Raw genomic sequence first — 27206 nt, forward strand, 5'->3', positions numbered from 1 at the left:
TCTTAAATTGATAAGGTGTCATATAGGGATTGGGTGCTGTAAAATGGGGAGTTTGCAGACAGACCGGATCATAGAGGCTCTCAAAAATTAAATTCATTTACAGTTTACACATGGGTCAAAAATGTATTTTGGATTTTTTTATTTTATATTTTTTTTACTCATTTGCTTAACCGTTTTGCATAAAAGTGCAAAATAGCTACTCCATTACGAGTGCTCCTTACATTTCAAGAGTCAAAAAGCTAAAGTGTTATAAATTTTTAAGTCTATTTTTTACCCTCTTCCGTCTTGATTGGTTTAAAACTAATAAAATAATAATATTTAACTAAAGTAAAAAAATTATATATATAAAGTTTGATTTTTGACTAATTTTAAAAGTAGTTCTTCAAATTTAATAAAGTAAATTTTTTTCCTTCAAATTTAACTTTTATTTGAGAAGTCCATTATGAATGCTCTTACTTTGACGTAGATAAGCATTGTCTTTTTATTTATCAATAATTTTTTTTTTTTTAAGTCAAGAGGGGCAATTTCCCCTTTCACCCTCTCCCTACCCTGCTAGTGAGCTCAAGATAAATAACCTTATAGAGATGTATGGCTGATGTTTGATCTCCATTGTGGACCTGATTAGGGTTACAGAGAGTAAAGTCTATTTGAATTTATGTCACAACATAATAATCTTTCAACCAATAACTAAAAAACACATTTTAAAAAGTATTATTAAACAAACTCAAAATACTTTTTAGAAAATAAAAAACGTTTGTTCTCCTTGAATACAAAACAAATATTAGTTTCGTACGGCTTTTTGTTGTAATTAACCAAGTTGTTGGGTTCAACAAATCATAAGTAATTTATGAATATGATTGTTTGAAATGCAAAACTCTATCCAAATTATGGTGGACTAACAAAAAAAAAGTATTATTACTATTAATGACTTAATTATTTGTCTTACTTCACGATTAATCAATTATTTATGCATGTTAATCAAGAATATACCCGTCTATTAGCTGCAAATTCATATAACCAATGTTATACACCACATTTTTATCATATAACTATCTTACAATATTGAAGTGACGGTCTCGATCAACCTTTAAATCAATCACTGTTAAAAGAAATAAATAAATAAAGGTTGATTGAGACGGTTATGTCAGTATTGTAAGATATTTGTAGAATACAAATGTAGTTATGACATTACTCTTATCTAAATGTTAGAAGTACTGCAATTTTTATTACAAGTCTTTTATAAACTGACATGATAGCCTACGTTACACTTACCAAGTCAGTTACTAGACAATAAAAATTGATTGTTGCAGACGTGATACTACTACGTTGACTGTCACATCAATTTATAAGTTAATGGAATGCTTGCCACATCAGTCAATAAACAATTAAATTAGATTATAACTGACTTAACAGTACATACAAATTGTGTTTGTAGGAAAAAATGTAATTGTGTACTCCAAAGATTTTTCCAATGCAAAATGAAAATTGACAAAAGGATTTGGTGAACTCTACCGTTGGTTTATTTCCAAATGTGCAATGGTATTTCTTACAACTCTCGCAATAAAAATCTATATTCTCAAATAATTTCCGATAAGCAAAGTCCTGTGATGATTTTCTGTTTATTCAACGGGCAAGGTCCATTTCACCAGAGATCTAAAGCAAAAACCATGTGAGAGATTATCAGTCCGGCCCATTAGGTAAAACTGCAAAATCATTCTCATTTTTTTTTTTAAAAAAAAAATTATTTCTCTGCTACTCTCTCTCTCTTTCTTTCTGTCTCTCTCTCTATGAGATTCTAATCTATCGTCCTCTCCCTTGTCAATAAGTTTTCCATTTCAAAGCCCCTCCCCAAATGCACAAAACTCCATTAACGTCAATAACCTCTCTCGCTCGCCTCCTCAATCCCTTTTCTCGTTCCCAAACGCCCTCAGACTATCCTCGCAAAACCTAGTTTTCAATCCACGTCCCCCATCTTTCTTCCATTTCCCATAGCGCCACAGCATCCCTTCCCGCATTTGCAAATTGGCCTCTCTTCGTCGTTCACGGCGCTCATCTTATATCTTCCATTATTGATTCGCCGACACTCCACCATTATTGGGATTAATCAGCTTTTGTCTCTTGTGGGGTTTTGATAATCTCACCCCTATTCGATTTTTCAGTTTTCTTTTTCTTGCCCTTTAGGGTTTCCCTGTTGCTTTTTCTAGGGTTTCGTCGTTGTCGAACTTGTAGATTTAATTAAATTTTAGTTTATCGAGAAAACAGTCATACATACTTTTATTTTCTTTTTGGGATTATATTTTTGTATAAAGTGGTACTCCCTGAAATTGTTTAGGGTTCTATGTTGGTGATCTTTTCCTGAGACGTCCATAATTTTTGGTGGTATTTACGGTACTTACCATTTTTTAGAAAGCCTATCTGGGCCAATTTGCTGCGGTCTGAAAGTTTCCTTTATAAGCAAAACTGTTAGCAAATTGGATAAACTGTCGAATTCTTGGGTCTCGTTGTATCCACTTCTAAGGCTACATCTTTTGCGTTTGATATCTGGTTTTGTTTGTAACCTTTTTTTTTTTTGGTTTGGGTGGAAGAAGATATAGTTGTTGTTAAGGGTTTTTGGGCGGGGGAGAAAGCCTAGGCTTGCATGGGCGAACATGAGGGGTGGGCTCAGCCACCAAGTGGACTATTTCCGAACGGCCTGTTGCCCGATGAAGCGGCCTCTGTGATGCGAGAGCTTGACTCAGAGCAATGGTCGAGGGCAGAGGAGAGGACTGCAGAGCTTATCGCCTGCATTCAGCCCAACCCGCTGTCCGAAGAGCGCCGAATTGCGGTTGCGGATTATGTGCAGCGGCTGATCATGAAGTGCTTTCCCTGCCAGGTGGGGCATGTACCCCTAATGTAACCATGTTCTCTGACTTAAGGAAGCTTTGAAAGCCTGCAGAAGAGAAACATACATGCTTACATATACTTGCGCAAATGCATAAGTAGTTTATGTCAGTCTTCAAAAATTATGCATTGTTGTTATTTACATCTAGTTGATATGATGGTCATGTAGTTCTGAAACGAATTATTATGTCTTTACTATGGATGAAGAATTTTTTGTGAATTGTAATGCTGGTTCGATTATTATAAGTAGAGAAGATGATGGCTTGCTATTGATCCAATGGGAGAAGTTGGATGGATGAGTATGGTTGTGATAGGTAAGTTGCATTCAAAAAGAGAAAATTAGAGTGAGCGTAGCCTTTGAAAAGTAATAAAAATGAGTAGTAACAGGTGATTGGCTGAAGGCTCTAAAGGCACAAGGGGACAGCCATGGATCTTTTGATCTGAGGTAGGAAGAGCTAAGAAGGGACTTGTTAATTATTTTGGGAGATTTCTATGGATTTGACCTTGGATTGAGTCCAATTGTGAGACTATTTTTCTGGGGAATTATAAATGGTGGTAGTAGGCTTGATTTCATTTTTTTTTCTTGACCTCTGTTCATGGTTATGCAATACATAGTTGTTTTGTTCACTTATTTTAGTAGAGTATAAGTGCACCATCTTCATGTTTTATATTGTTATCACACTCTTCCTTGTTATGAATCTTTGGATTATTATTTTTGTCTGCAGGTGTTCACTTTTGGGTCTGTGCCCCTCAAGACTTATTTGCCTGATGGAGACATTGACTTAACAGCCTTCAGTGAGAATCAAAATTTGAAGGAAACATGGGCTCACCAGGTTCGTGATATGCTAGAGAGAGAGGAGAAGAATGAGAATGCTGAATTCCGTGTAAAAGAAGTCCAGTACATTCAGGCAGAAGTATGCCCCTCTCAGTATTCTTATATGTCTTTACAATTCTTGGACCTTCTTGGACCAACAACGTTTTGGTATATAGGGGTCTACTTTAACTACTTTTTGGGTGCAATGGATGATGTAACTTTCCATTTTAAATGTTGAATTAAATAAAAATAATAGTACCTCTTCCTTTCCACTTTAACTCCAAGGGGTTGGCTTAAGTGGTAAGGGCCTTGGTCTTGGTGGCATTTCTATCAAGTCTATGGTTCAAATCTCCTTGGGTGCAAACAATTCTTTGGGGCTACATTGCTGGAGAAGCCGGAGTATTACCCAATCCTTGTTGAGGGGGTGCTTTGCACGAGTCTGAGGTTTACCTGACAATAGTGAGTTCATGAAGTTGCCTGCCTTGAAGGGGTTCCTCTTCATAAAACAAAATGATTAAATCATGATTGTAGAGGAATGTTGATGAGACGTGCCCTTTTCAATAAGGGCTACTAACATAGAAGGTGTGCTGCGAGGAGTGTAAGAAATCTGTAACATCTATATTTTTTGATAAGTAATAAGAAGTTTTATTAAAAAGAGAGAAAAGTGTGTGACGCCCCTAATTACACAGGGAGTATACAAAGGGGAGCCAAAGCTAACCTATAGAAAAACCCTAGCAAACCCACCCAAACACCCTCAAAACAACCCCCATAAAAAGCTGTAACATCTATAGATAATATAGAGTATAAAGTAAATCATTAATAGAAGCTTTTTGTGAAGATTTATATTCTATGCTTCTTGAAGTGGTGCTATATATGACGTTATCTTTGGAGTTTCTTGGTCTTCCAATAGGGGACTCCTATAAGGCCAAGTTTATTTGGAATGGTGTTATTGAAAAGATAGAACTTTGGTTGGCTAGTTGGAAAAGAATGTAGTCAAAATGTGGTATGGTTACCCTTATTAAGAGTACACTTTCCAACTTGCCCACATACTTCATGTCCCTATTCCCTCTCCTTGTGGGTGTTGCAAACCATATTAAAAAGATCCAACAAGATTTCTTATGGGGTGGGCTAGGCGAAGAATTTAAATTTCACATGTTAAGTTGGTCCAAGGTTTGCTCTTCGATCATTGATGGAGGTTTGGGGGTTCGAAACTTGTTATTGTTCAATCGTGCTGTCTTAGGTAAATGCCTATGAGTTATAGGCATGAAAGAGAGGTTTGGTGGAGAGTCGTGGTGGACTCCAAATTTGGCAGTGTGTGGGGCAGTTGGTGTTATAATGAGCCTCTTGGGGCAGGTAGTGTTATAACAAGCCTCATAGGGGTTATAGAAGAATATTAGGAGGGGTTGAGGGAAGTTTTTAAGTTATACTAGATTTGTGGTGGGAGACGGCTCCAAGGTTAGTTTTTAGCATGATATATTGTGTGGAGACAAGACCCTAAAGGAAGACTTTCTGGTTTTATATGGTATCACTTGTGTGAATGATGCTTCTGTAGCGCCTCACTTGGTATTTTTGGTGGCTCCAATCAGTAGAATGTACGCTTTGCTAGAACGGCTCATGATTGTGAGGTAGATATCTTCACCTCGTTCTACAATTTGTTGTATTCAGTTAGAGTGAGACGGGAAGGTGAGGATAAGATTTGGTGGGCTTTTTCCAAAAGAGTGGATTGTTTGATGTCAAATCCTTTTACAATATCTTGGGTTGTAGTGAAGGCTCTCATTTTCCCTTGCAAGAGTATTTGGTGGGCTAAAGCTCTCTCGAGGGTGGCTTCCTTTGTTTGGTCGGCTGCCCTAGGAAATATTATTACTATGGACAGCCTTAGGAAGCAAAATGTTATTGTGATTGACAAGTGTTGTATGTGTAAAAAAATGGGGAGCCCGTGGACCATCCCCTTCTTCATTGTGAGGTTAATTGAGCCTAATGGAATGTGTTTTTTAACTGCTTCGGGTTATCTTGGGTTATACCTAGACGAGTTGTTGATTTGCTTACTTGTTGGTAGCACTCAAGAGTGTCACTATATGGAAGATGGTGCTGTATTTGGAGAGAAAGGAACGATAGGAGTTTTGAGGATCGTGAGTGCAACTACCCATGAGAAGTGTTGGCCATATCTATGTTATCACTGCAAAAGGACTAGTAAATTCAGAGTTTCTGTAAAACACTTATAAATTCACCCCTTAAGGAATGTGAGACTTTATATCAACGAGTGTCTTTATAAACCACCAACTTTATGTGGGCTACTCATCTTATCAATGTAAAACCAAGGTGTTACAACGTGATGGTGTTGGAAGAGCGTATATCTTTTTTCTTCCATACTCTTTATCTTCAAACAATGGCTTTTGTATCCACGTTTGTACTTAATTTTCATGATTTTATTGTTTTTCTTCTTCTTCTAGCTAGGTGTTTTTTCTTGTATATTTTTTGTGTATTTGGGGCACCTTACGCTTTTTATATACATCTTGATTACTTATCAAAAAAATCTGACAAAATTTTGGGAAATTGTGAAACCCTAAAAAGTTGATTGCCCCATTGGGAAGATTGATTGCCCCATTGAGTGGGTGGATTATTAAGGTGCTTATGAGTATTAATTCCCACATTGGTTCATTACTAGGTGAGATTGAGCTTTATAAGTGATTTTAAAGAGCTCAAATTGTAACTTGTCTAGTCCTTTTGGAGTGATAGTATAAATGTGGTTAACTAACGCTTTTTCTGGGTTATAAATAATATCAAAACAATTTAGTAACACCATGTGGCGTTGATGCATTGCATATCGTGGGCCCTGGTGAGGACGTAAGAGATTTGAGTGAGGGAGATTGTGACATCCCCAAAAGTTAGCCCCACATTTGGAATATGGAATGTCTACATTGAGTCATTGAGTGGTGTTGATTATAAAGATGTTTATGAGTATTAGGTTCCACATTGGTTTCTTACTAGGCGAGATTGGACTTTGTTAGTAATTTTAGAAAACTGCAATTGTAACTTGACTAGTTCTTTTAGAGGAGTAACATCACCTTTGAGGGGATAAAAGGGGGATAAAATTTCTACATATAGCATTACTCCCTTTTGGAGTAATAACGTAGATGGGCTAGTGTTTTCTTTGGGTTGTTACAGAAATAGGAACAACAATTAATGAGTGTGTTGAAACCAATTGCTCTTTGGAACCTTTTTTTTTAATGTGCATTTTGCATCATTTGTTGGAAACTACATAATGAAAGGTTTCATCTTTTCAGACCCATTATTGTTGAGCGTGTTGTAAAAGTTTGGACAACATGAGGATAAGGTGCTTTTACTAATACTGTCTTACCTAAGATGCCTATAACTACACAAATTAACTATGAGAAATCAGTTGATTGATGCCTTCTATTATAATTTTCCCAGTCAACAACACTTTCCAAAAAAAGAAATTTCCCTATCAACAAGGAACCCTTAACCAAACCCCTTTAGTTGCCTTTACTTCTAGGATGCTTGTCATCCTTGCCATGTATGTCCCTAGGGAATACCTCTACACATTTTGGTTTAGGGTTTAGGATTTATGTTTTGTTTCTTATTGAGATACATACGAAGAGATCAACTCTAGGCTGTTAAGTTATTTTTCACTTTTCCACCACTTCTAAGCTTTCTTACTTACAAGGTGGTATAATTTCCTGCAGTTGTCGTTGTAATTGTTACTGTTGTTTGTAGTAGTTGCTTTCTTTTTTTGTTAAAAAAATATTTTTTCATATAGCTTTAGATTATGTGCTTATAACCTATAAAATACAATACTTCAAATTTTGGCTATAAGGTTCTTCTCTGATGGTAATTTCTTATTTTTTCTTCATGTATTTTCAGGTGAAGATAATAAAGTGTCTTGTGGAAAATATCGTGGTAGACATATCATCCAACCAGCTTGGAGGGTTGTGCACTCTTTGTTTCCTTGAGCAGGTGAGTACTGCATTTTGGAAACCTTACACTAATTCTCTCCTTGGAAAAATAGAACCATGGTGATGTCCGTGTCTCTTCACTGAATTGTAGTTTTTGCTTCTTTAGGTTGATAATTTGATAAATCAGAACCATTTGTTCAAGCGTAGCATTATATTGATAAAGGCCTGGTGTTACTACGAGAGCCGGATCCTGGGTGCTCACCACGGGCTTATCTCAACTTATGCTTTGGAAACCTTGGTTCTGTACATATTTCACGTCTTCAATAATTCCTTTGCTGGACCACTTGAGGTGACTGCATTTAGTTTCAAAACTTATTTTTTTTGTAATTCTTTATCCGTCCTTCTGGAATTTTTTTTTCTTTGCACGCGCAGGTCCTCTACCGTTTTCTGGAGTTCTTTAGTAAGTTTGATTGGGACAATTTTTGTGTTAGTCTATGGGGTCCTGTACCCACAAGTTCACTTCCAGATGTAACAGGTGTATATAATTTGCTTCAAGATTCTTGTGTTAATACTTTATTGAGCAAACCCATATTTTACCAATTAATTTTTCTTTATTGGGAATAATTGCAGCTGAATCTCCTAGAAAAAATGGTGTAGAGTTACTACTGACCAAAGGGTTTCGAGAATGTAGCAGAGCGTATGCTGTTTCCCCTGGCGGTCTAGAAGGGCAACCCTTTGTTTCCAAACATTTTAATGTAATTGATCCGTTGCGTATAAACAACAATCTTGGACGTAGTGTCAGTAAAGGTAGATAAATTCTAAACCTAGTACACTTCTAATTAACTGTTTTTAAGATGTTTTCTTGGGGTCTTTTGAGTATTTTCTTTTTGTTTGTTGACCGCATCTGTTCATGCCTCTGGTACATGTGTGGTTGCTGATTTTTACCTGCTGCTGGATCCTTGAACATACATAATATATTTTGGTTCTTTATTTGTTTGGTATCAACTATGCACCAACCTCTGTACTAAATACCTACTTAGAACAAGTTTCTCATCATTCATTTTGTTCTGGTCAGCTTTGGCAAATTTTTGAATCAGCAGCAAAGAGGTTTATATGTTGCTGCTGGTGCATGTAGGTTGATTTTATTGGATATAAGTTTGTTTTATATCCACGTGATAATTTTCCCAATAACTTGGTAAGATGGAAGTTGTTCTATTGATTTTGTAACCTGGTCTTATTTGAAAAGTGAATCATTCTTACATGTACTATTACCTTATTATTTTCCATAGTTATTTCTATTACACAATTCTTCTCTCACCTTTTATTTTTTGGAATTTTCAAATTTTTATATGGAACTAAGGAATGCAAAAAAAGAAAGAAAGAAGGGAAAAAGGTTATTTTGCATAGTCCCTAGAAAGAGGTACTGATCTCGATTGGAGGGAGCCAGCACTCCATGGTTTCCTTCAAATTTTAAGCAGCTAAATTCTTAACAAATTTATTTTACTATTACCAAAATGTGAGTACTTATCAAAAAAAAGAAAAAAACAAAAAGGAATGCACATTTAAAAATGAGATTGAAATTTTTGGACGAATATTAGTTAGTTTTTTAGGTCCAACATAACAAGTCTGTGTTGAGTTGGTTGGTTTAGATGATTCATTGTCCTAGTTGGAATTCACAGATTTTGTTAGATGACTTGATTTCTAACTTATATTGTGATTGCCATCATATTTCTTGTTCTGTACCAATTTAACATATTGTAGCTATGTTTAAAAACCGAGAAACTGTGGCGTGGCTCAGTTTTAAGATGGGATCTAAACACTTCAATTTTTATTTTATTTTTGAAGTGTTTCATTGATTGTAACTTCCCTCTGTTCCATCATAGAGTATTCACAAATGATACACATTTACTCAAACAATCAATCTTCTTAAAATGCCCTTAGATGAGCCAAGAAATATGGGTTCAAATTTGAAATAAGGTGAGTTCAAACATAAGGGTAATATGAGAAACTAAATGAATATTTCTTCTATTTTTTGAAACTTTCATCTACTTGGACAGCTCAAAGAACTAAATGGTTCCTTTGCTAAAGTTTCACGCTGACCCCTGGACCAATTGATTGAAAATCTTCGGTGTTTCTGTGGCTCGAGAGGCCTGAAGTGGTTGGTTGGCTTAAAGGGTCATTTCTGGTGGTTGACACCTCTGCTTGCTCCGTAGTAGGTTTTCTTTGTAATCAAGAAAAAATATGGGCAGGATTGCAGTTTTTTAGTAAAAGCTTAGAGTGCAGCTTAAAGTTTTTTTAGTTAATTACTGAAGAAGATCACATGAACGGGTTTTATCTATGTTCTGTCAAGGCGTCGTATGATCCATGTCAATATTCTGAAATTCTTCTTTCTTTTGATAGTAATGTGGAAAATTTAACCTGTTAAGGAGAACTGCAAATATTAGTGGCGTATAGTTAATTACTGAATAAGATTCTGTCAAGTTGTAGTACAATCCATGTCAATATTCTGAAATTCTTCTTTCTTTTGATAGTAATGTGGAAATTTGAACCTGTTAAGGAGAACTGCAAATATTAGTGGCGTTGGAAATTATCAATCCCAAAAGTTTAGGCTGTTGGGAAGTGGGTCAATAATGAATGTCAAGCAGACATGCTAACATTGACATTCCCCACACATATAGGCCTGAAAATTGGCTTTTAGATTATGTTAGAAACCATCAGTCATTCAGTCCTAAAAGCTTAAACTATCAGGAAGTGGACTAATATCAAGCACACACCGACTTTAATGGGTTAAAATTATGATTAATTTCAGTGTCGGAGAAAAATACCTATGCCAACAGCTGTGATACTTCTGCATTGCATTTGGTGTAGAGTACAATTGGCTTAGGACTGATTTTGCTCATTACATAGGAGACGTGTGTGTTGTTCAAAATGCCATAATTTATGAATGATCATGCCATTGCGTCACAAATTTTAACACCCTATGTTCTCTCTTTGTTGCATGCATTCATGTCCCCTGTATTGCATGCATATGTGTGAATCAGTTTAATAAGTAGTCTGGACTATGGAGGCACATATGCGTGCAAGTTATTAAAGAGTGAGGGTCGTACTGTCTATGTCTGTTCTGCATATATAAAACTATGAATTTTCTTATGCGTCTGCTCTATATATTCTGTTCACTTCATGTTCAGAGATTGCCGGGACTCACACAGATGTCTTTTTATGGATTTAAAGCTGTGTAAACTTATTTTGTTAATTCTTTTTTATGCATTTCCTTTGTTTGGATGCAGGATTTTTTATACTCTCCTGTCTATATTGTGTTATTAATTAATTGTGCATATGGATAATAGTTAATACAATAATAACACAAGCACATAGTTACCTTTGTACTTAAGTTTTACCCCTTTCAGCTCTTTTTACAGACCAGATAATTTATGTCTTTTCCAGGTAACTTCTTTAGGATACGCAGTGCTTTTGCATTTGGGGCTAAAAGACTGGCTAGGTTACTTGATTGCCCAAAAGAAGACCTCTTTTTTGAAGTAAATCAGTTCTTTATGAACACTTGGGACCGACATGGCAGTGGCCATCGTCCTGATGCACCAAGGAATGACTTATGCCGTTTGAAATTGTCAAATCCAGACCAGTTACATGGGTCTGAGAGTCTCAGGAGCAATTCAAGTAGCCAAAGAAATGATTCTTCCTCTGGTCGTGAAACTCGAGTTGATGGAACACGTGGTTCACATAGTGTTTCTTCTCAGCATGGTAATCATTCCCTGGAAAGTGATGTTTCTACAGCCTCTCATACTCCAAGCCAAAAGAGTTTTGGCAACTCAAACAACTCAAGGATATCTAATCAGATTAGACGAGAAATCAGTTCCAATCAAGGTGCACATGTGGACAAGGTTCAGAAAAGTTCTAAACCCAATAACTTGGTGAATGACCTCCAGGGCAGGTTTGTCTTTGCAAGGACACGTTCTAGCCCTGAGCTTACTGACACATATGGTGAAGTTTCTTCTCAAGGAAGACGTAGCAGAGCCCCAGAAAGTGCAAAAAGCCAGACCTCTTCTGCTAGGTTGGATAATAGCAGGAGGAAGAACCCAGAATCTGATATTTTGGCAAGCCATAGCACTAGAACCGATGATCCTTCATCTCTTAGGCATGTATCATCCCGTCAAAGTCTAGATGCTGCTGCTGCTGACTCAAACAGTGGTTCCAATAGCTACCATGAAGAGACAGGCTCAGGTGCCATGGGTGAAGAGTTTGCTTCTGTTCTGGGGACACAGGGAATGCATCAAGAAGAGCAAGATCTTGTGAACATGTTGGCATCTTCTACGGCTCATGGTTTTAACGGACAGGTTCATCTTCCATTGAATATGGCTTCAGGTCACTTACCACTTCCTATCCCATCTTCCATTTTAGCTTCAATGGGATATGCTCACAGAAATTTGGGTGGGATGGTTCCTGCAAATATTCCATTGATTGAGACTCCTTGGGGCACAAATATGCAATTTCCACAAGGTTTTCCTTCACCATTAGCTCACTATTTCCCTGGCATTGGATTAAGCTCAAATCCTGAAGATTCAACTGAACCTGGTAATGAAAATTTTGGTTCTGTGGAAATGAACCCGGGGGAATCTGATCATGATTTCTGGAATGAGCAGGACAGGGGCTCTGCTGGTGGGTTTGAGGTTGATAATGGAGGTTTTGAAACGCTTCGGTCAGATGACAAGCAACAGTCAGCTCCAGCTAGTTATAACTTTGTTCCTTCTGCCCGGATTAACTCCAGCAGCTCCACAAGAGTTCAACAGGAGATTACAAAGGAAAGCCGAGGGTCAATGAGGGAAGATGATGATACTTTCCAGTATCATGATAACATAGAAAATGAGGTTTACTATGATGACAGAACTTTAAGTTCAAGATCCTTGCCTACTGCGCCCCCTAATTCCCAGAGGAGTAGAACTTCTTCCGAGAGTTCTTGGGAAGGATCATCAGCAAAGGTCTCAAAGTCAAGGGAAAAACGGGGTAGGAAAACTGCTGCTTCTGCTGTGCCATCTACTGTTCATGTGAAAGGGAAGAGTGTGTCTGAACATTCCTCCACTCAGGCAGATGATGACAACAGAGACTGGAATCCACTGTCAACCTCGGGCACTGAAATGGTAGAAAGAAGCATGGGACCTCAATCCGCTGCTTCTTTAAATGTTCCAAGCCATCAAATACCTGGATTTGAGTCAGCACAGACAAGTGGATCAGATTCTCTGATACCCAATGGTCCAGTACTTTTAGGTCATGGTTCACGACAAAGAGCTCCAGATGATTCTGGGGTTCTTCCCTTTACTTTTTATCCCACCGGGCCACCAGTTCCTTTTGTTACAATGCTTCCAGTATACAATTTCCCAACACAGGCAGGAAATTCAGATGCATCAACGAGCCATTTTAGTGGGGAAGAGGGTCTGGATAACAGTGATTCTAGTCAGAATTTTGATTCATCTGAGGGACCTGATCAGCCTGACGTGTCAAGTACTTCTATTTCTGTTAGAAGGATTGCTCCTGTTGAGCTATCAGAGCACAAAGCTGACATTCTCAACAGTGATTTTGCTAGCCATTGGCAAAATTTGCAATATGGGCGGTTTTGCCAAAATTCACGGTATCCTGCACCTATGATTTATCCTTCACCTTTTGCGGTGCCTCCTGTCTATTTACAGGGCCGTGTTCCATGGGATGGTCCGGGAAGACCACTTTCAGCTAATATGAATCTTGTCACTCAGCTTATTAGTTATGGGCCTCGTATTTTTCCTGTTGCTTCTCCCCAGCCTGTTTCAAATAGACCTGCTGCTGTCTACCAACATTATGTTGATGAAATACCAAGACGTAGTGGGACTGGGACCTACCTGCCAAATCCTGTAAGATTAATTTCCAGACCCCTAACACATTGTTAAGCGGGTTCTTTGCTTTTTTATTTTGCAGTCCTTTGTATTGGATCTTTTGTGAACAAAAGATGCATAAAACGTAGAAGTGGAAGTCTGGAGTTTTTTCTTTCATTTGATAGTGTTTTGTGCATGTTATTTTTGAGCTGATGTTGAGAGAGAGAAGTCTTGTTGCTGCTTATTAGGTGAAAAAAATTTTCATAGAAACATACTGCCACCTAATCCATCTCTATTTTATAGTTCTTTCGCCTTTGGTGGATAGGTTATAAGAGCTGGCGTGTAGAGGAACTATTGAGAAGTGATTTTTGCATATTTTGGTTTTTATTTATTAGTTTAGAGTCCCATCTTTTTTGCTTGGTCAAGTTCTGAATTAGTGGTGCCATGAGGTGTGATGACTTATAAACCTATGTTTGAAAATTAATATTTCAATTTTTTCATTTAGCTGCAGCAGACAGGTTCATACTTTTATATTCTTAATGCCCATAATTTGTTAAATATGCAGTATTTAGTTCCAGCAGTCCCTGTGTGTGTGTGTGTGTGAAATGCTCGTTTCTGCTGACCGTAGATTGTGGTCACAGTTGGTTACCAATGGTTAATTTAATACAAGCAAACCTAAAATCGCTGACAATTTTATTAATTGATACTGCAATTTGTGGAAGTTTAATTTTGTTATTTTATTTACTTCAGAAGGTTTCTGCTCTGGACCGGCATTCTACAAGTTCCAGACGGGGGAATTACAGCTATGATAGAAGTGACCACCATGGTGATAGAGAAGGGAACTGGAACACTAACTCAAGGTCGCGAGCTGCTGGGCGGCGCCAAGCCGAAAAGCCCAACTCAAGATCAGACCGGTTGGCGGCAAGTGAGAGCCGATCTGACAGGCCTTGGGGCTCACATAGACATGACTCAATTGCTTCACAGCATTCTCAGAATGGTCCAGTTCGCTCAAACCCTATGCAGAGTGGTCCTGCTAATGTGACATATGGAATGTATCCACTTCCAGCCATGAACCCCAGTGGGGTGTCATCAAACGGGCCTACTATGCCACCCTTCGTCATGCTGTATCCGTATGATAATAATACTGGCTATGGGCCACATGCTGAGCAGCTCGAGTTTGGATCTCTTGGACCAGTGGGCTTCCCAGGTGTGAATGAAGTATCACAACTAAATGAGGGAAGCCGATCGAGTGGGGCATTTGAGATTCATGGTGTCTCTGCTCAACAGTCTTCACCCGATCAGCCTTCTTCACCCCACATCCAGAGGTAGTTCGTACTTTCTCCAAGATAGCTAATGATTTTTAAAGCATCACTAAAATGCATCAAGTCTCTAATGCTATTAATTAATGTCTTAATATAATTTTTGCAAATTGTTTATTTAATATTTTCATCAGTTGCTTCCTATTATATCACTGGGATTGTTTTATAATGCTGTCGACTTTATTATCTTAACAGGGACCTTTGATTATTTAACAGATCGGTGACCCAGTGGAACTATCAGTTGAAAGATGAGGATTTCCCGCCTCTGGCATTTCCAAACCAGGGAGGGAATGATAGTGGGACGGACTATGATGAGAAACCCTCCCATAACCGAGCCAGGGATGCAATGATTGAGGAAGAGTTTGATTGTCTGGTTAGATGATTTTTTCTTAATATATTCCTCATGGAAAGGTCACCCGTACATGCTGGCCCGGTGCTTGTATGTAGAATACAAAGTGATTACGTGCTCTGTTTCCATGGATGCCAGAGGGCTGCCGTTGTCGAGGGTGCAGGTCAGGGCCATCAGGGGTTTTTTTTTTTTTTTTCCTAAATCATTTTAGGCTTAGATACATTGTAACCCCACTAAAGTAGGAACTCACGTAGGCTCAGAACTTAGGGATTTTACTTTGTTACAAATTTATTGTGTCAGGATTTTGTTTCACACAATGTAGGGTTTTTGATTAATATGCTCCTGTAGCAGCCCCTATATGAAATCTCATCCAAGATAGTGTATCTGTATCAGTAACGCTGTAATCGCGATTAGTTTGGATGACAAATTTTCAATGATCACTTCTCCACTTATAACAATCGTGCTTTCTTTGTATGCGTGTGTTTGGTGCTTAACACGGCAACAACTTCTTTTTTTTTTTTTGTTTTCGCATGGCAAGACTTGGTAAGATAATGATCGTTTTGGAGATGCTGTGGCTTCAATAAATGGTTTCTCTTAAATTTGTGGAGCTGAGAAAGTTTACAATTTTTAGAGCATTACCAACAATGGTTTCCGTGGAATCTCAGGTTGAAGAATAACAAATACAAACAGGATCTTGTACTTTCATCGGTAAAGCAGAGGTTTTGGACTATAAATTTAGCATGAAAAACAATTCCGCCATTGTGTAACCTATTCTTCCAATCTGATCAGCATATGGGAAGAGAGACAGTTATAGATACGAATTCAAATATGCCAAATTATAAATAGCAAAAGAAATGACATAGAATACATTCATAGGAAACTTGTTGTCCACAAGAATATTCCCTCAAAAACATCGACTCCTGATTGGATGGATAACTGCTCAGGAAAAACAAAAAAGAAAAAAAACCTCCTGAGCTCTTTATCTATTTGGACCGCAAACCAGGGATATTTCTTAGGCCCATCTTGCCAAGGACAAGTTTGGGGATAGCAGGAGGGTTGTCAAGCCCCATGCTTCGGCTGAATTCATTAGCAAGCTCCACAAGCTTGTGCTTGTCCCGGCCCACTTTCTTATTGGAATTGTAATAACCAAGCCAGGCCTGGTATGCTGCTTCTTTGTTCTTCATCTCCACTTGGGACAATGCTCGTTCAACCTGTTTAATTATTTGTTTGCCATTAAATTCGAAACTGTTTATGGGAAATTGTGTGTCCTCATTTTCACTCAGATTACTATTGTGTGCTTCAAGGAATTTGTAAGTAAAGAAACCCCAAGCAGCAGAGAATCAGAGGGGGGAGAGAACAAAACAAGCTAACCTTTTTCTTCGTGTCTGGATCGACTGAAGGTGGTGGAGCCTGCGTTATTGGCAAGTCCTTGGTAGTAGATAAAAAGAATTCCTCCCAAGGTGCTAGTAACAATATGCCTTGCCCTTCTTTACCTTTACGCCCCGTTCTACCAAGTCGATGAATGTACTGCTCTCTATCAGCTGGCAAGCCCACCTGTAAGAGCAGCCACCAGGACAGAGAAAAAAAAAAAAAAAAAATTAGTAAAATCAATGCCAGCTGAAGAGAAGTGTACTGAATATTTGAAAGGCTTGGAAATTAAACAACAGAGGAGTCGTTGCACGCAAATTACAGGAAGAATTCAGAGATGCTGAAGAGCATGGTAAGATGGGTCCATAAAAAATGACATAAAAGTAATACTTGCTTTCTATAACCCGTGCACAGCATGCTTAATTGAATTTAGTTCTGTTAAATCATCACTTGCCCTAAAAGCTTAAGCTAATAGAAAGATATTAATTTAATCATTTAATCAATACTTCAATACTCTCCTTTACATGTGAGATCAAACTCTCTTTGAATAGTGATGCCTAATAAGGAGAATATTTAATTGAAATGGAGATAGATGACAAAGTCAAGGTTCGAACCTATGATCTTTGGCTCTGATATCATGTTAAATCATTACTTGTCCCAAAATGTTAAACTTATAGGAAAAAGTAAATTTAATCATTTGATCAATACTTTAATAGATTCAAATCCACATGAACAAAAAACTAATATTCTATTACCTGTATGACAAGGGTAACATCCGGATAATCTACTCCGCGTGCAGATACATCAGAAGTCACAAGGATAAGAGCCTTTGACTTCCTGAATTCATCAGATACCCTGGTTCTGTAACTTTGTGGCTTTCTAGAATGGATCTCTCTAACATTCAAGTTCAGCTCCCCCAGAAGGTCAGCAACCAGTCGTGTGACCATGGCAGTTGTGCAGAATACAAGAACCTGCACAAACAAATTGCTACATTACATTTTTCAGACAAAGACTGCAAAAATATTGACAAACAAAAACTGTTGATATCAGTGACAGTTCAAAATTCATTACAGTACTGACACCTAAACCCTGATGTCTACTTTGAATAAAAACTTGTGACAGCCTTCACAGATGTTCAATAATGTGTTTGTGAGCCCAATGAGAAACATCTTCACAACAACCTTCTAATAAAGATAGTCCATGGTGCAAGTTTGTAGATCACAATTACCTTATAGTCCACATCATCTGCAATATGCTCTTTTAGGAGAACATACAGTAGTGAGAAATGCTTGTCTAATGGAGCAACTAAATGCATTTGCCTGACCTGAAATGATCCAGCATTTGCAGAATCAAGCTATTGACAAATTCGTAAAAGTATTAAATAAAAAACAGAGTCACACAAAGGCCAACCTGTGAATGCGTCTCCTCACTGCCCTCTTGAACTGTATTGATAAATTCATGATCTCTTTTCAAAGCAATGTGACTGATTTGACGAACCTTCACACCAAAAAGTAAATTAGAATTTTTTATTATTCTATTTCCATAACATCACCAAAAAGTAATAGAAACCTCTTCTGGAACAGTGGCAGAAAACAAGAGCGTCTGTCGTTGTTTTGGAACAGCAGCAATTATCTTCTCAATTTCTTTTCGAAATCCCATGTCTAGTAAATGATCAGCTTCATCGAGTACAAGGACTTTCACGCCCATCATCCTAGTTGCAAAACCAGGGGTGTTCTCAATATGATCTCTGAGCCTTCCAGGTGTAGCAACAAGAATCTGTAAGTTTTGAAAGTATGAAATATATAATAACGTCCGAGTAAACATTTTGAAACTATGGTAATAAATTGTAAACTACGCTTTGCAACAGCATATACTAGCGCAAGCTTAGCGAGGACTCTGTCTAATTAGCTGGTAGCTTAGGATCCCTTCAGAAAAATAAGGCTGAGTAGAAGGTACCTAAAATACCAGTCTACGGCCTTATTAAACTGTACCCACCCCAAGACATACTACAATCCGAATGATTTGATGTTTGGCCTAGTGAATATCACAACAGAGCCCAACAAACGACATAGAGTCCTTAGGCAAACAATAAACACACTCACCTGGCAAGGGTTTGCTTGCATGCGTTTCTGTTCTAGCGCAAGTCTTGTACCTCCTATTACAACTTGAACACCGATTGAAGGATGATACTTCAACAGAGTGTTGCCTTCTGCAGCAGCTTGGCTCGCAAGCTCTCGAGTTGGGCATATTACAAGCACAAGAATTGGGGATCGCTTTTGATCTCGATCAATAGGAGGTGACTTTACTACAACTTCAATCGATGGAAGCTGAAATAAAGAACTTCAACAATAAATAGAGTGAAAAATCCCCAGAATCCATAGGTCTGGATGCAATAAAACAAAGAAAGCCTAGCTCAGAGAATTTCCCATTTTAAAGATTCTACAACAATTTCATGTGACCCAATCAAAGTGCAACCTCGTGGCTAGAATGTCTGCTTTTATTTTTCTTAGATCAAACATTTGCTCTTAAAATCAAGAGACAAACTTATTCCAAAAAGTAGAAATAACAACAATTTTGCAGCTTCCATATCAAATGTAATTCTCTCAATTTTCATGAGTAAAGAATGCTAAGAAAAAAAATAATTCTTAAGAAAGAAGACTTCAATGACATTGATCATGCAAGTACATGTAGAGGTCATCAAAATATCAAAAGGAGAAGAATATGCCCCTCTTATAGATGGGAGTTCTGTCTTGGTTAAAAGACCAACAAGCACGCATGCAGGCATGAAAATAAAGGGTCTTACCAGAAATGCTACAGTTTTGCCTGTGCCTGTTCTAGCCTTGGCCAGAACATCCTTACCTAGAAAACACAATTGATTAGAATTAGCACCATCATAAGGCAATGAAAGACAGTTGAATTAACAGAACCACAAATGGGGACATTCTAAGAAGATTCAAGAAGCATCAATGCTCATCTGGTAGTGCACAACATTCTGATGGTTCTAGACATGGCACTGTTGAAAACAAACCTTTCAGTATTACTGGCAGAGTTGCCTCCTGTACCACAGTCATTTTCTCAAATCCAGCGTCCTTGATTCCTTTTAATGACAATGGAGATACTGAAAATTGATCGAATCTGCAGAACATTCACAGAAGTCAAAATGTTTTTAATAATAAAAAATATGTTTCTTTTTTAATAAGTAAATAATAGTAGAAAGATTTTTTTTTTTTTTTTTTTTTTTTTTTGATAAGAAACTTCAAACGAAAACAATAGTAGAAAGATGTTCACATGGGAAAGGAGGTAAACTGGGGCATGGAGCTAAAATATTAGTGGCCAGCAAGAATAATACAGATACGACAAATACAAACAATCTCAACCAAATGGCAAAGTGAAAGCAAGTTCAGTTTAACAGAAATCCCTTTTTTTTTTTGACATACCGAGTCTCACTTAAATACGAGTCAGACTGTCCAGATGAACTCCTTGGTGGAGCCCTCGTGCTAGTGCTCGTGCTCGTGCTCGCTCCCTTATCCGATTCAAACAAAGAGCTCGCACTCTCCTTCAACAATTCACCATCATCATCGTCATCTTCAGCATCACTATCTTCCTCACTAAGCAAAGCCCCAATGCCACCCCTCAGCGCATCAACATCCTCATCAACATCATCATCACCATCCGTCCAACGCGGTTGCTTCCTCGAATCATTCATGCCTTTTCCTCCATTTCGTGCATGCCCTGAACCCATATCTCTCCCACCTCTCTTTCCCATCAAAGAGTTCGCATTCCCACCTCGAGACCCATTATTCCTTGTACGAGAAAAACCTTCTTCCTCATCGTCAAAACGCCTAACAACTGGGGAACCCGTATCTCTCCCACCTCTTCTTCCCATCGCGTTCACATTCCCACCTCGAGTCCCTAGATTCCTTGTACGAGAAAAACCTTCCTCCTCACCGTCAAATCGCCTAACAGCTGGTGAACCCGTATCTCTCCCACCTCTCTTTCCCATCCAAGAGTTCCCATTCGCATTCACATACCCACCTCGAGACCCATTGTTCCTCCTACGAGAAATACCTTCCTCCTCATCGTCAAACCGCCTAACCGTTGGTGAAATCTTCGAAAACGAGTCCTGGTTACGAGTTCTGCTCCGAGTCGACTCACGAAACTCGCCCGAGTCCCCCTCCCTCCTCCGCTTCATCGGGAATGAGTCCCTGCCCTTTTCTCCACCTCTCCCCCCCGTTCTACTCCGAACTCTATTCGCGTCCGAGGCTTCGTCGTCGCTGGTGAGTTTGCCGCGGAAGGAGTCGGTCCTCAACTCGCCGACCCAGTCACTGAGGTCCGCCTCATCCTCGACCAAGCTCTTGGGAGCCCGAGCCTCCCGTCCCTCGCGACCCGCCCTGAACCCGGCGCCCGACCCGGTCCTCAACGACCGGGTCGATAATCGTCGTACTAGACCAACTTGTTCATTGCGTAAACTACGAGACCCAGACGCCGAATACCTAAGCCTGAACGGGAAGACCCGAGAGATAACGGGTACGGCCCGAGAGGACTGGGCCAAGGGTCCGAGCTTCATGAGAGGAAAACGGGTGACCGGGAGAGAAGGGTTGAGGAGGCGGAGATGCGGGAGGAGCTTAATGGGCATAGTACAACCTGGATTTTCCGGTTGCGAATGCCGGAGGGGAATGTGGAAGAGTGAGGGCTAGGGTTTTAAAGGGGTTTCAGAAGTGATAAAGAAAGAGGGTTTAACGCTATAACGTAAAGACGATAGAGCAACGACAGCCTCACATCGTCGTTATAGCCTTTTTCTTTTTTTTTGTAATAAACAAAAATATTTATTTTGGTGGTATCATAAGTAAATTTATTCTTGGATTAAGTAGGATTTAATTATTTTGAGAGAAAGATGAATTACAATATTCTTGTGATATTTATCATTTGATTGGATTTAATATTATAACCAACGATTAAATTGATAAGCGTTATTGGTTTGAAATGGTAATTTACTCAGGTTTTTATTATTGGCTTTTGTTTGGATTAAGGATGATTTAAAGTTGTTAAGGCATATGATAATGGGCTAATAAGGTGGACTAGTGGATTTATATTTATGGGCTTTGGTTTAATAAATTAGAATTTTTAGTAATTAAGAATTAGTAAATAATTAAGAGAAAAATCACATTTAGTCCTTAGGTTTTTATCTGATTTGGATTTAATTATTAGATTTTCAATTAATAAGGTCTTTAGATTTTGCTCAAGTTTAAAATAGGCCTTTCTATTACTTTACCATAAAAAATTAAAAGTTTGTCATCGTCAACACCCCAATGCAATGTCACACTAACAAAACCAAAGCCTTTTGTTACTGTGTGTTTGCCTTTTAAATTCTCGCGTTTTGTATTTATTTAAGTTTTACATGTTAAATCGATGATTTTTTTATTCTATGAATAACTTAATATTTGTTGACAAGACATTCCATTAGAGTGTTTATGACGTATCAAATGAGACATATAGTGTATCATTAAGTTTGACAGTAACGAGACAAATGGACCTATTAGGCCTTAGGAATTGGTTTTTGTAGTAAAGGATATCAATTGAAATAAAAAATGAGCTAGTTTTGGGTCTTAAGGCATTATTTTAGGCCTAAATGGTTTAAGAATTTGTTTTTGGGCTGAATTGAGTACAGAGATGTTTAAGGCTAAAGGAAATAAAGGAAAGTGGACTCTGGGCTTAAAGAACTATTTTTGGACCAAAATAAAATAAGAAAAACAAGTGTGGGCTTTAAAGGAGGAAATAATTAAATGGTGGGCCAAAAGGGCCCAAATGATTCAAGAAAAGCATGGTTGAGAATTTTGTGTAATTTTGAAATAAATTCATGCATGGACTATATTCATGGTGAATTTTTTTTTTCTTCACATAAAGTAACTAAAGTCTCGGTATTTTTTTTTTTATTTTTTAATCAAAGCGGGAGAGGGGGAAAAAGGGTCTCGGTACTTATGTTTGTGTGGCTGAATACTCTTATAGGCTACCTCTTGGAGACGGCTTGCATGATTTTGGTATTGAGTGTGTGTACAGTTTGTTCTTTAGCCCTAAACAGAGTTACACAAAAACAATGATGCAATCGTCACGTACTTAAATGATTTTTGTGATGTGTTTTAAATTATTTTATTTTTATTTGTTTTAGTGATAAATGAGTGGAAGGGGGGTTCTCACAAAAGTGTAAAGGAAAAATATTTCCATCCGAATGAAAAGATAGTATCTAGCATTATTCTACGAGTCATCCATGTATGTAATAAAAATAAATTTCAGACAGCATAAACAAAGGAAACTACATTTAAGAAGAAGGAAATTAACTCGACTTTATAAAAAACTAACCATACATTATAATAATGTACCATATAGAATTTCTTTTCTTGTAACCTCTTCCTCCGTCTACTTGTAAGCAATCTCATACTAAGAGCACTAGCAACAGTTTCTTTACAACTTATTTCCTTCCCTAAATATAAGAAAAATCTATTAAAAACAAAAAAAACTCATATGCAATAGCTTCCTTATTGCTTCCCTAAACATTGAGAATGGGTAGCACTTTACCTTCAGCATCTACTTAATTAATTAAACCTCCTAAGAAATTGGTGCTAATTTGCCCAATCAAAAAATTGGCAAATTAGGTCAAATATTATGAATATATATATATATATATATATATATATATATAGCCTATAACTATTTTCTTATATGCTCCCTTTCCACTTTCCTAAACGTACTAGGAAAGACATGACATCGGTTGGGTCACGCAAGGAGTATGAGGCTTTCGTGTCCTTCGGAGCAGAAGAAACAACTACTGAAAATCCTCTTCCAATGCGCTTAATCATCTGCAAAGTGTTGTTAGAATATAAATTAAATAATTAAATATATTTATTTTAATTTTTAAAATAAGCCGTTATATTTGAAGTGGAATATGAATCATTTTGATCAAATGTATACCTACCTTAAAAGCATCCTCGTCGGTTTTATCATCTCCAATATATATAGGGAGGGCATCGCTAGAATTGTCAAAACCAAGATTGTCAAGTAAATACTGCAAAGCACGGCCTTTATCCCAGTCTATAGTAGGCCGGATTTCCATTACCTGTTTTCAAGAATTAATATTCATAAAAGATTAATTATATATATGATTGCAAAATAAGATTCATTATTTGAAACTTTATTATTATTATTATTTTTATTTAATAATAAGACAAGGGGTTACGGGGAAAAAACAAACGAAACGGAATGGGCTTTCCAACGACAAAACTCAAACGAAACAAGCAATAAAGATATTAATTAAAATGGAAACAAACAATAAGCAATGAAACAAAAAAAATTTCGGCCCGCACAAAGCTGTACAGAAGGGCAAAATGACTCAGTTAGAAGCCTCATGCGGTAAAGATAATCACCACAGTTAAGTAGTTGTTGTACGGGAAGTATTGTCGTGAACCGAACCGAATTCGTCAATGAAGTACACACGCCGGTTACAAAAAATCTCCGCTTTTATTGATTAGTAGTCAAAGGAAAATCATTTTTTAAAAAAACAACAAAATATATATATACCTTTTTGCCCTCTGATATACGGAAGCCTTCGTAGGATTCCATTGTGGTTTCCACCATCTCCTTAAGGATGCCAACAACCTGCATTTGCATGTAATCTTATCACCTATATATGGGCCAGTAGAATATTAGTTAAATTATTAAATTAATATATATATATTTTTTATCATGTTTTTTATTTTAGTATATATTAACATGCACTATTTATACTCTTTTACCTCTTCATTCACATGTCGAAAGTGTACAGAGATGCAGAATTTATTGTCTTCAACAACGGCACCTTCTACATTTAAGGTTATTTCTTGCAAAACCTTCTTTAACTGCAAGAAAAACAAAACATTGCTTTAATAATATCAGTCCACCATTGTTATGTTTGACCAAAGAGGACAAAAACCTAGTAAAAAAATACATTATTTTTTACCTCTTGAATTTTAGGCAAGAATTCTTGTGCTGGGCGGAAGTTAACAACGTCATTGCCCTGCAAGACAAAACCATGCCAAGATCATAGAAAACAAAAGCTCTATTTGGCTCTAATTAAAATTTACTTTTGCTTCATTTAATTATAGGATCTCAACACAACAACAACACATCTGTAACAAGGACAGGCCAGTGTAAAAATTATATAGTGCAAACAATTAAGAATATATAATAAGGAAAACTTCACAAAATTCCACGTGTTTGATCTGAAATTATTCTTCAAAGTTAAAAAACTCTCTATTTAGAATATTGAACAATTTTTTGCAATGTCACCCCCTCTGTTAGGATTTTGTAAAAATACCCATCCCTAAATCTTTGCAATTTTTATTTTATTTTTATACATAAAAAATTTTTATTTTAAAAAAAAAGAGTATTTTTAAAATTTTGATATAATTTAACGGAAAAACCTAATGGAGGGGATGTTGCAAAAAATTAAAAAGTTGATACACTAAATTGATAGTTAATTTTTAAACTTTAAAAAGGTAATCAAAGTTCAAGGAGTTAAAGTAAAGTTTTCTGATAATAGGTACCTTCTCATCAATGGCCCTAGTGTGATGCTTGTGGTTTTCGTACTTGAGAGAACCTAATGGGGTTGATATGTCCATCCCATGACTTCCAGCATAATAGAGATTGTTTAATTTTACAAATTCGAATACCTAGAAGATAGGACAATTAATTAATTAAGCATATAATTAATATATACCTTGGCAGAGAAAAAAGGATAATTAATATATTGCAGAGTTTTTATCTGATTAGTTGCATAATTTAGTTGTATAAGAGCCATTTACCTTATCTCGAGACCTTCCAGAGACGATTGCAGTTGGGAAATGTTTACCAACTTCACGTACCACTGAACGCATCTGTCACTCAATAGGTCACATGCAACTATACAGTTACATTGAGAAACATGCCCTAATACTTGCGATATATTAAGGAAACAAAAGCTTGCATATATATAATAAATCATGCTGAAAGCTTGCTACATTTTTATCATACTGTACATTAATTTGTAGTATATATATGTATCACATAAAATACTTACTGCATCAGTCATGAAAGCCTGGTTAGGGTCGTCTACAATCGGCGAGAGTGTTCCATCATAATCCAAAAATACGACCATCTTTTTCCCATGAGCCAGACTCGTAATTTGGTCAAAAGAGTCAAGGGCAGAAGGATGCTTTTCCTGTGATCACCCATGCACCAGATTATAATTAAGAGAAAAAAAAAAAAAGAAAAAAAAAAAAGAGAGGTGATGATAGAAATTATTCCATGGCATGTCCTGGGTGGTAGGTGTTAAGACATGTTTTTATTAGACCACTTAGTATGTCTTACAAGTTACATATATGCATGTGCCATATTTGAGTTTTATTTTTATTATTTCTCTTATATATAGCGATTTTACTTAAATTTATTTCAAATTGTAGATGAGAAATAAGGAATATTAATTACTCATGTTTATTAATATCCTACTTCCTAGTAGTGATTAATCAGGCTAGCTAGAAGAAACCTCTAAAAATGAGCTTTGAATGAGTGTTTCTCAACAAATTATTATATATGTTATTAGGTGACATTAATTTTATTTGAGAAATTAGTATTATAATTAGGTATAGTATATTTGAATTTCCAGCAGCATGCATGGGTCATGAAACAGTGTATGCTTACCAGCCATGCACTGTAGGAAGCAACAATTGCATCTCCATTGTTGTCAACTCTTGCTTTCGAGATGGATTCCATGTTCAGATCAGGCACCGAAGGTGGTTGTGGATAGCCCATTGAGGGATGATCACTTTCTGTATATATGTAATATGTACCTACAACATTAATTGAGTAATAAAAAACAATATTATATTACTTGCACCATATATAGTTCTTATTAACTTAAATCAGTAAAAAAAAAAATCAAAAGAAAATAGAGAAAAAATGCAAAGCATTGATACTTTGACCTCTACTGAGGTGCTTAGGCATAGAATGGCCGACTCTCTAAAGCAAAATGACAGCGACATTTAAACCAATATTTAATTACGTACTTGATTTAGTTGGCCCTTAATTAATAGTTAAGAAAATGGTGCAAAAATTTCAGATTGAGGCCCTCTGTTCCAGAACCAATGAAATTCCAACTTGGTCATGGTTCATGAAAAGCAACTTTATCTAAAACCCTCCTCATCAACTTGAAAATTGAAATGCAGTTGGATATTAATATATGAATAGAAATTTCTTTCAAATCGGTCAAAGTCCTCAGTCTTGTAGGCTTGTAGCCACACAATCATGGTATGCCTTCGAGAAAAAGGCCACAAGTTTCCTTTAGACTTATTTGGATAAAATTTCTTTTAATCTATTTTAATAAGTGTTTAAGTGTTATCTAACATGTTTAAGTTTCTTAAAAATTAATGTTTGAATTCCTACATTAGTAGAATGACAATACATGACTGTTAAGAATATTAAAAAAAAAAAAAATGACGTATAACACTTATTAAAGTAAGTTTAAAGAAATTTCCCCCAAACTAGTCTAAAGAAAAATTGGGAGAAAAAACAAAAACGTGTCACAAAGACCTTCTCTCCTTCAAATACTAGACTAGAGCATTCTCAGCAGACTCCCTATAAGGGAGTTGTTCCCTATGTGTAAGAAATATGTCCAAAAAATAAAAATAAAAACGTCCT

The 27206-nt window shown here is 36.9% G+C and overlaps 3 protein-coding genes across 8 annotated transcripts; 1 reads left to right on the forward strand and 2 right to left on the reverse strand.

Moving 5' to 3' along the window:
• The first annotated feature begins 1758 nt into the window (after nucleotides 1–1758).
• On the forward strand, nucleotides 1759–15592 carry LOC132187120 (uncharacterized). 6 transcript variants are annotated; one of them, XM_059601307.1, is made up of 9 exons: nucleotides 1759–2872; nucleotides 3606–3794; nucleotides 7577–7669; nucleotides 7775–7957; nucleotides 8041–8143; nucleotides 8239–8415; nucleotides 11053–13505; nucleotides 14217–14791; nucleotides 15002–15592. In XM_059601307.1, exons 1-9 carry the CDS (start codon nucleotides 2639–2641, stop codon nucleotides 15165–15167), a joined length of 4173 nt encoding a protein of 1390 aa, XP_059457290.1. In that variant the 5' UTR covers nucleotides 1759–2638; the 3' UTR covers nucleotides 15168–15592. The 6 variants fall into 6 exon arrangements, with proteins under 6 accessions (XP_059457290.1, XP_059457291.1, XP_059457294.1 ...); XM_059601308.1 differs by having other exon boundaries at nucleotides 14220–14791; XM_059601311.1 differs by having other exon boundaries at nucleotides 14217–14794; nucleotides 14981–15095.
• Nucleotides 15593–15949: 357 nt separating this feature from the next.
• LOC132186319 (DEAD-box ATP-dependent RNA helicase 31-like) lies at nucleotides 15950–21246 on the reverse strand. Its single transcript, XM_059600228.1, has 10 exons — nucleotides 19940–21246; nucleotides 19531–19637; nucleotides 19306–19361; nucleotides 18605–18829; nucleotides 18072–18278; nucleotides 17913–17999; nucleotides 17731–17826; nucleotides 17258–17473; nucleotides 16506–16688; nucleotides 15950–16345 (listed from the first exon to the last, which is right to left on the reverse strand). The coding sequence occupies exons 1-10, from the start codon at nucleotides 21136–21138 to the stop codon at nucleotides 16118–16120; spliced, it is 2604 nt and encodes an 867-aa protein (XP_059456211.1). The 5' UTR covers nucleotides 21139–21246; the 3' UTR covers nucleotides 15950–16117.
• Nucleotides 21247–23215: 1969 nt separating this feature from the next.
• LOC132186607 (probable trehalose-phosphate phosphatase 7) lies at nucleotides 23216–26282 on the reverse strand. Its single transcript, XM_059600589.1, has 9 exons — nucleotides 26211–26282; nucleotides 25591–25731; nucleotides 25337–25408; nucleotides 25079–25204; nucleotides 24493–24549; nucleotides 24290–24391; nucleotides 24075–24152; nucleotides 23473–23613; nucleotides 23216–23356 (listed from the first exon to the last, which is right to left on the reverse strand). Exons 1-9 carry the CDS (start codon nucleotides 26280–26282, stop codon nucleotides 23216–23218), a joined length of 930 nt encoding a protein of 309 aa, XP_059456572.1.
• Between the last annotated feature and the right edge of the window lie 924 nt (nucleotides 26283–27206).

Source organism: Corylus avellana, chromosome ca7, assembly GCF_901000735.1.
Source record: "Corylus avellana chromosome ca7, CavTom2PMs-1.0".
Lineage (NCBI taxonomy): Eukaryota > Viridiplantae > Streptophyta > Magnoliopsida > Fagales > Betulaceae > Corylus > Corylus avellana.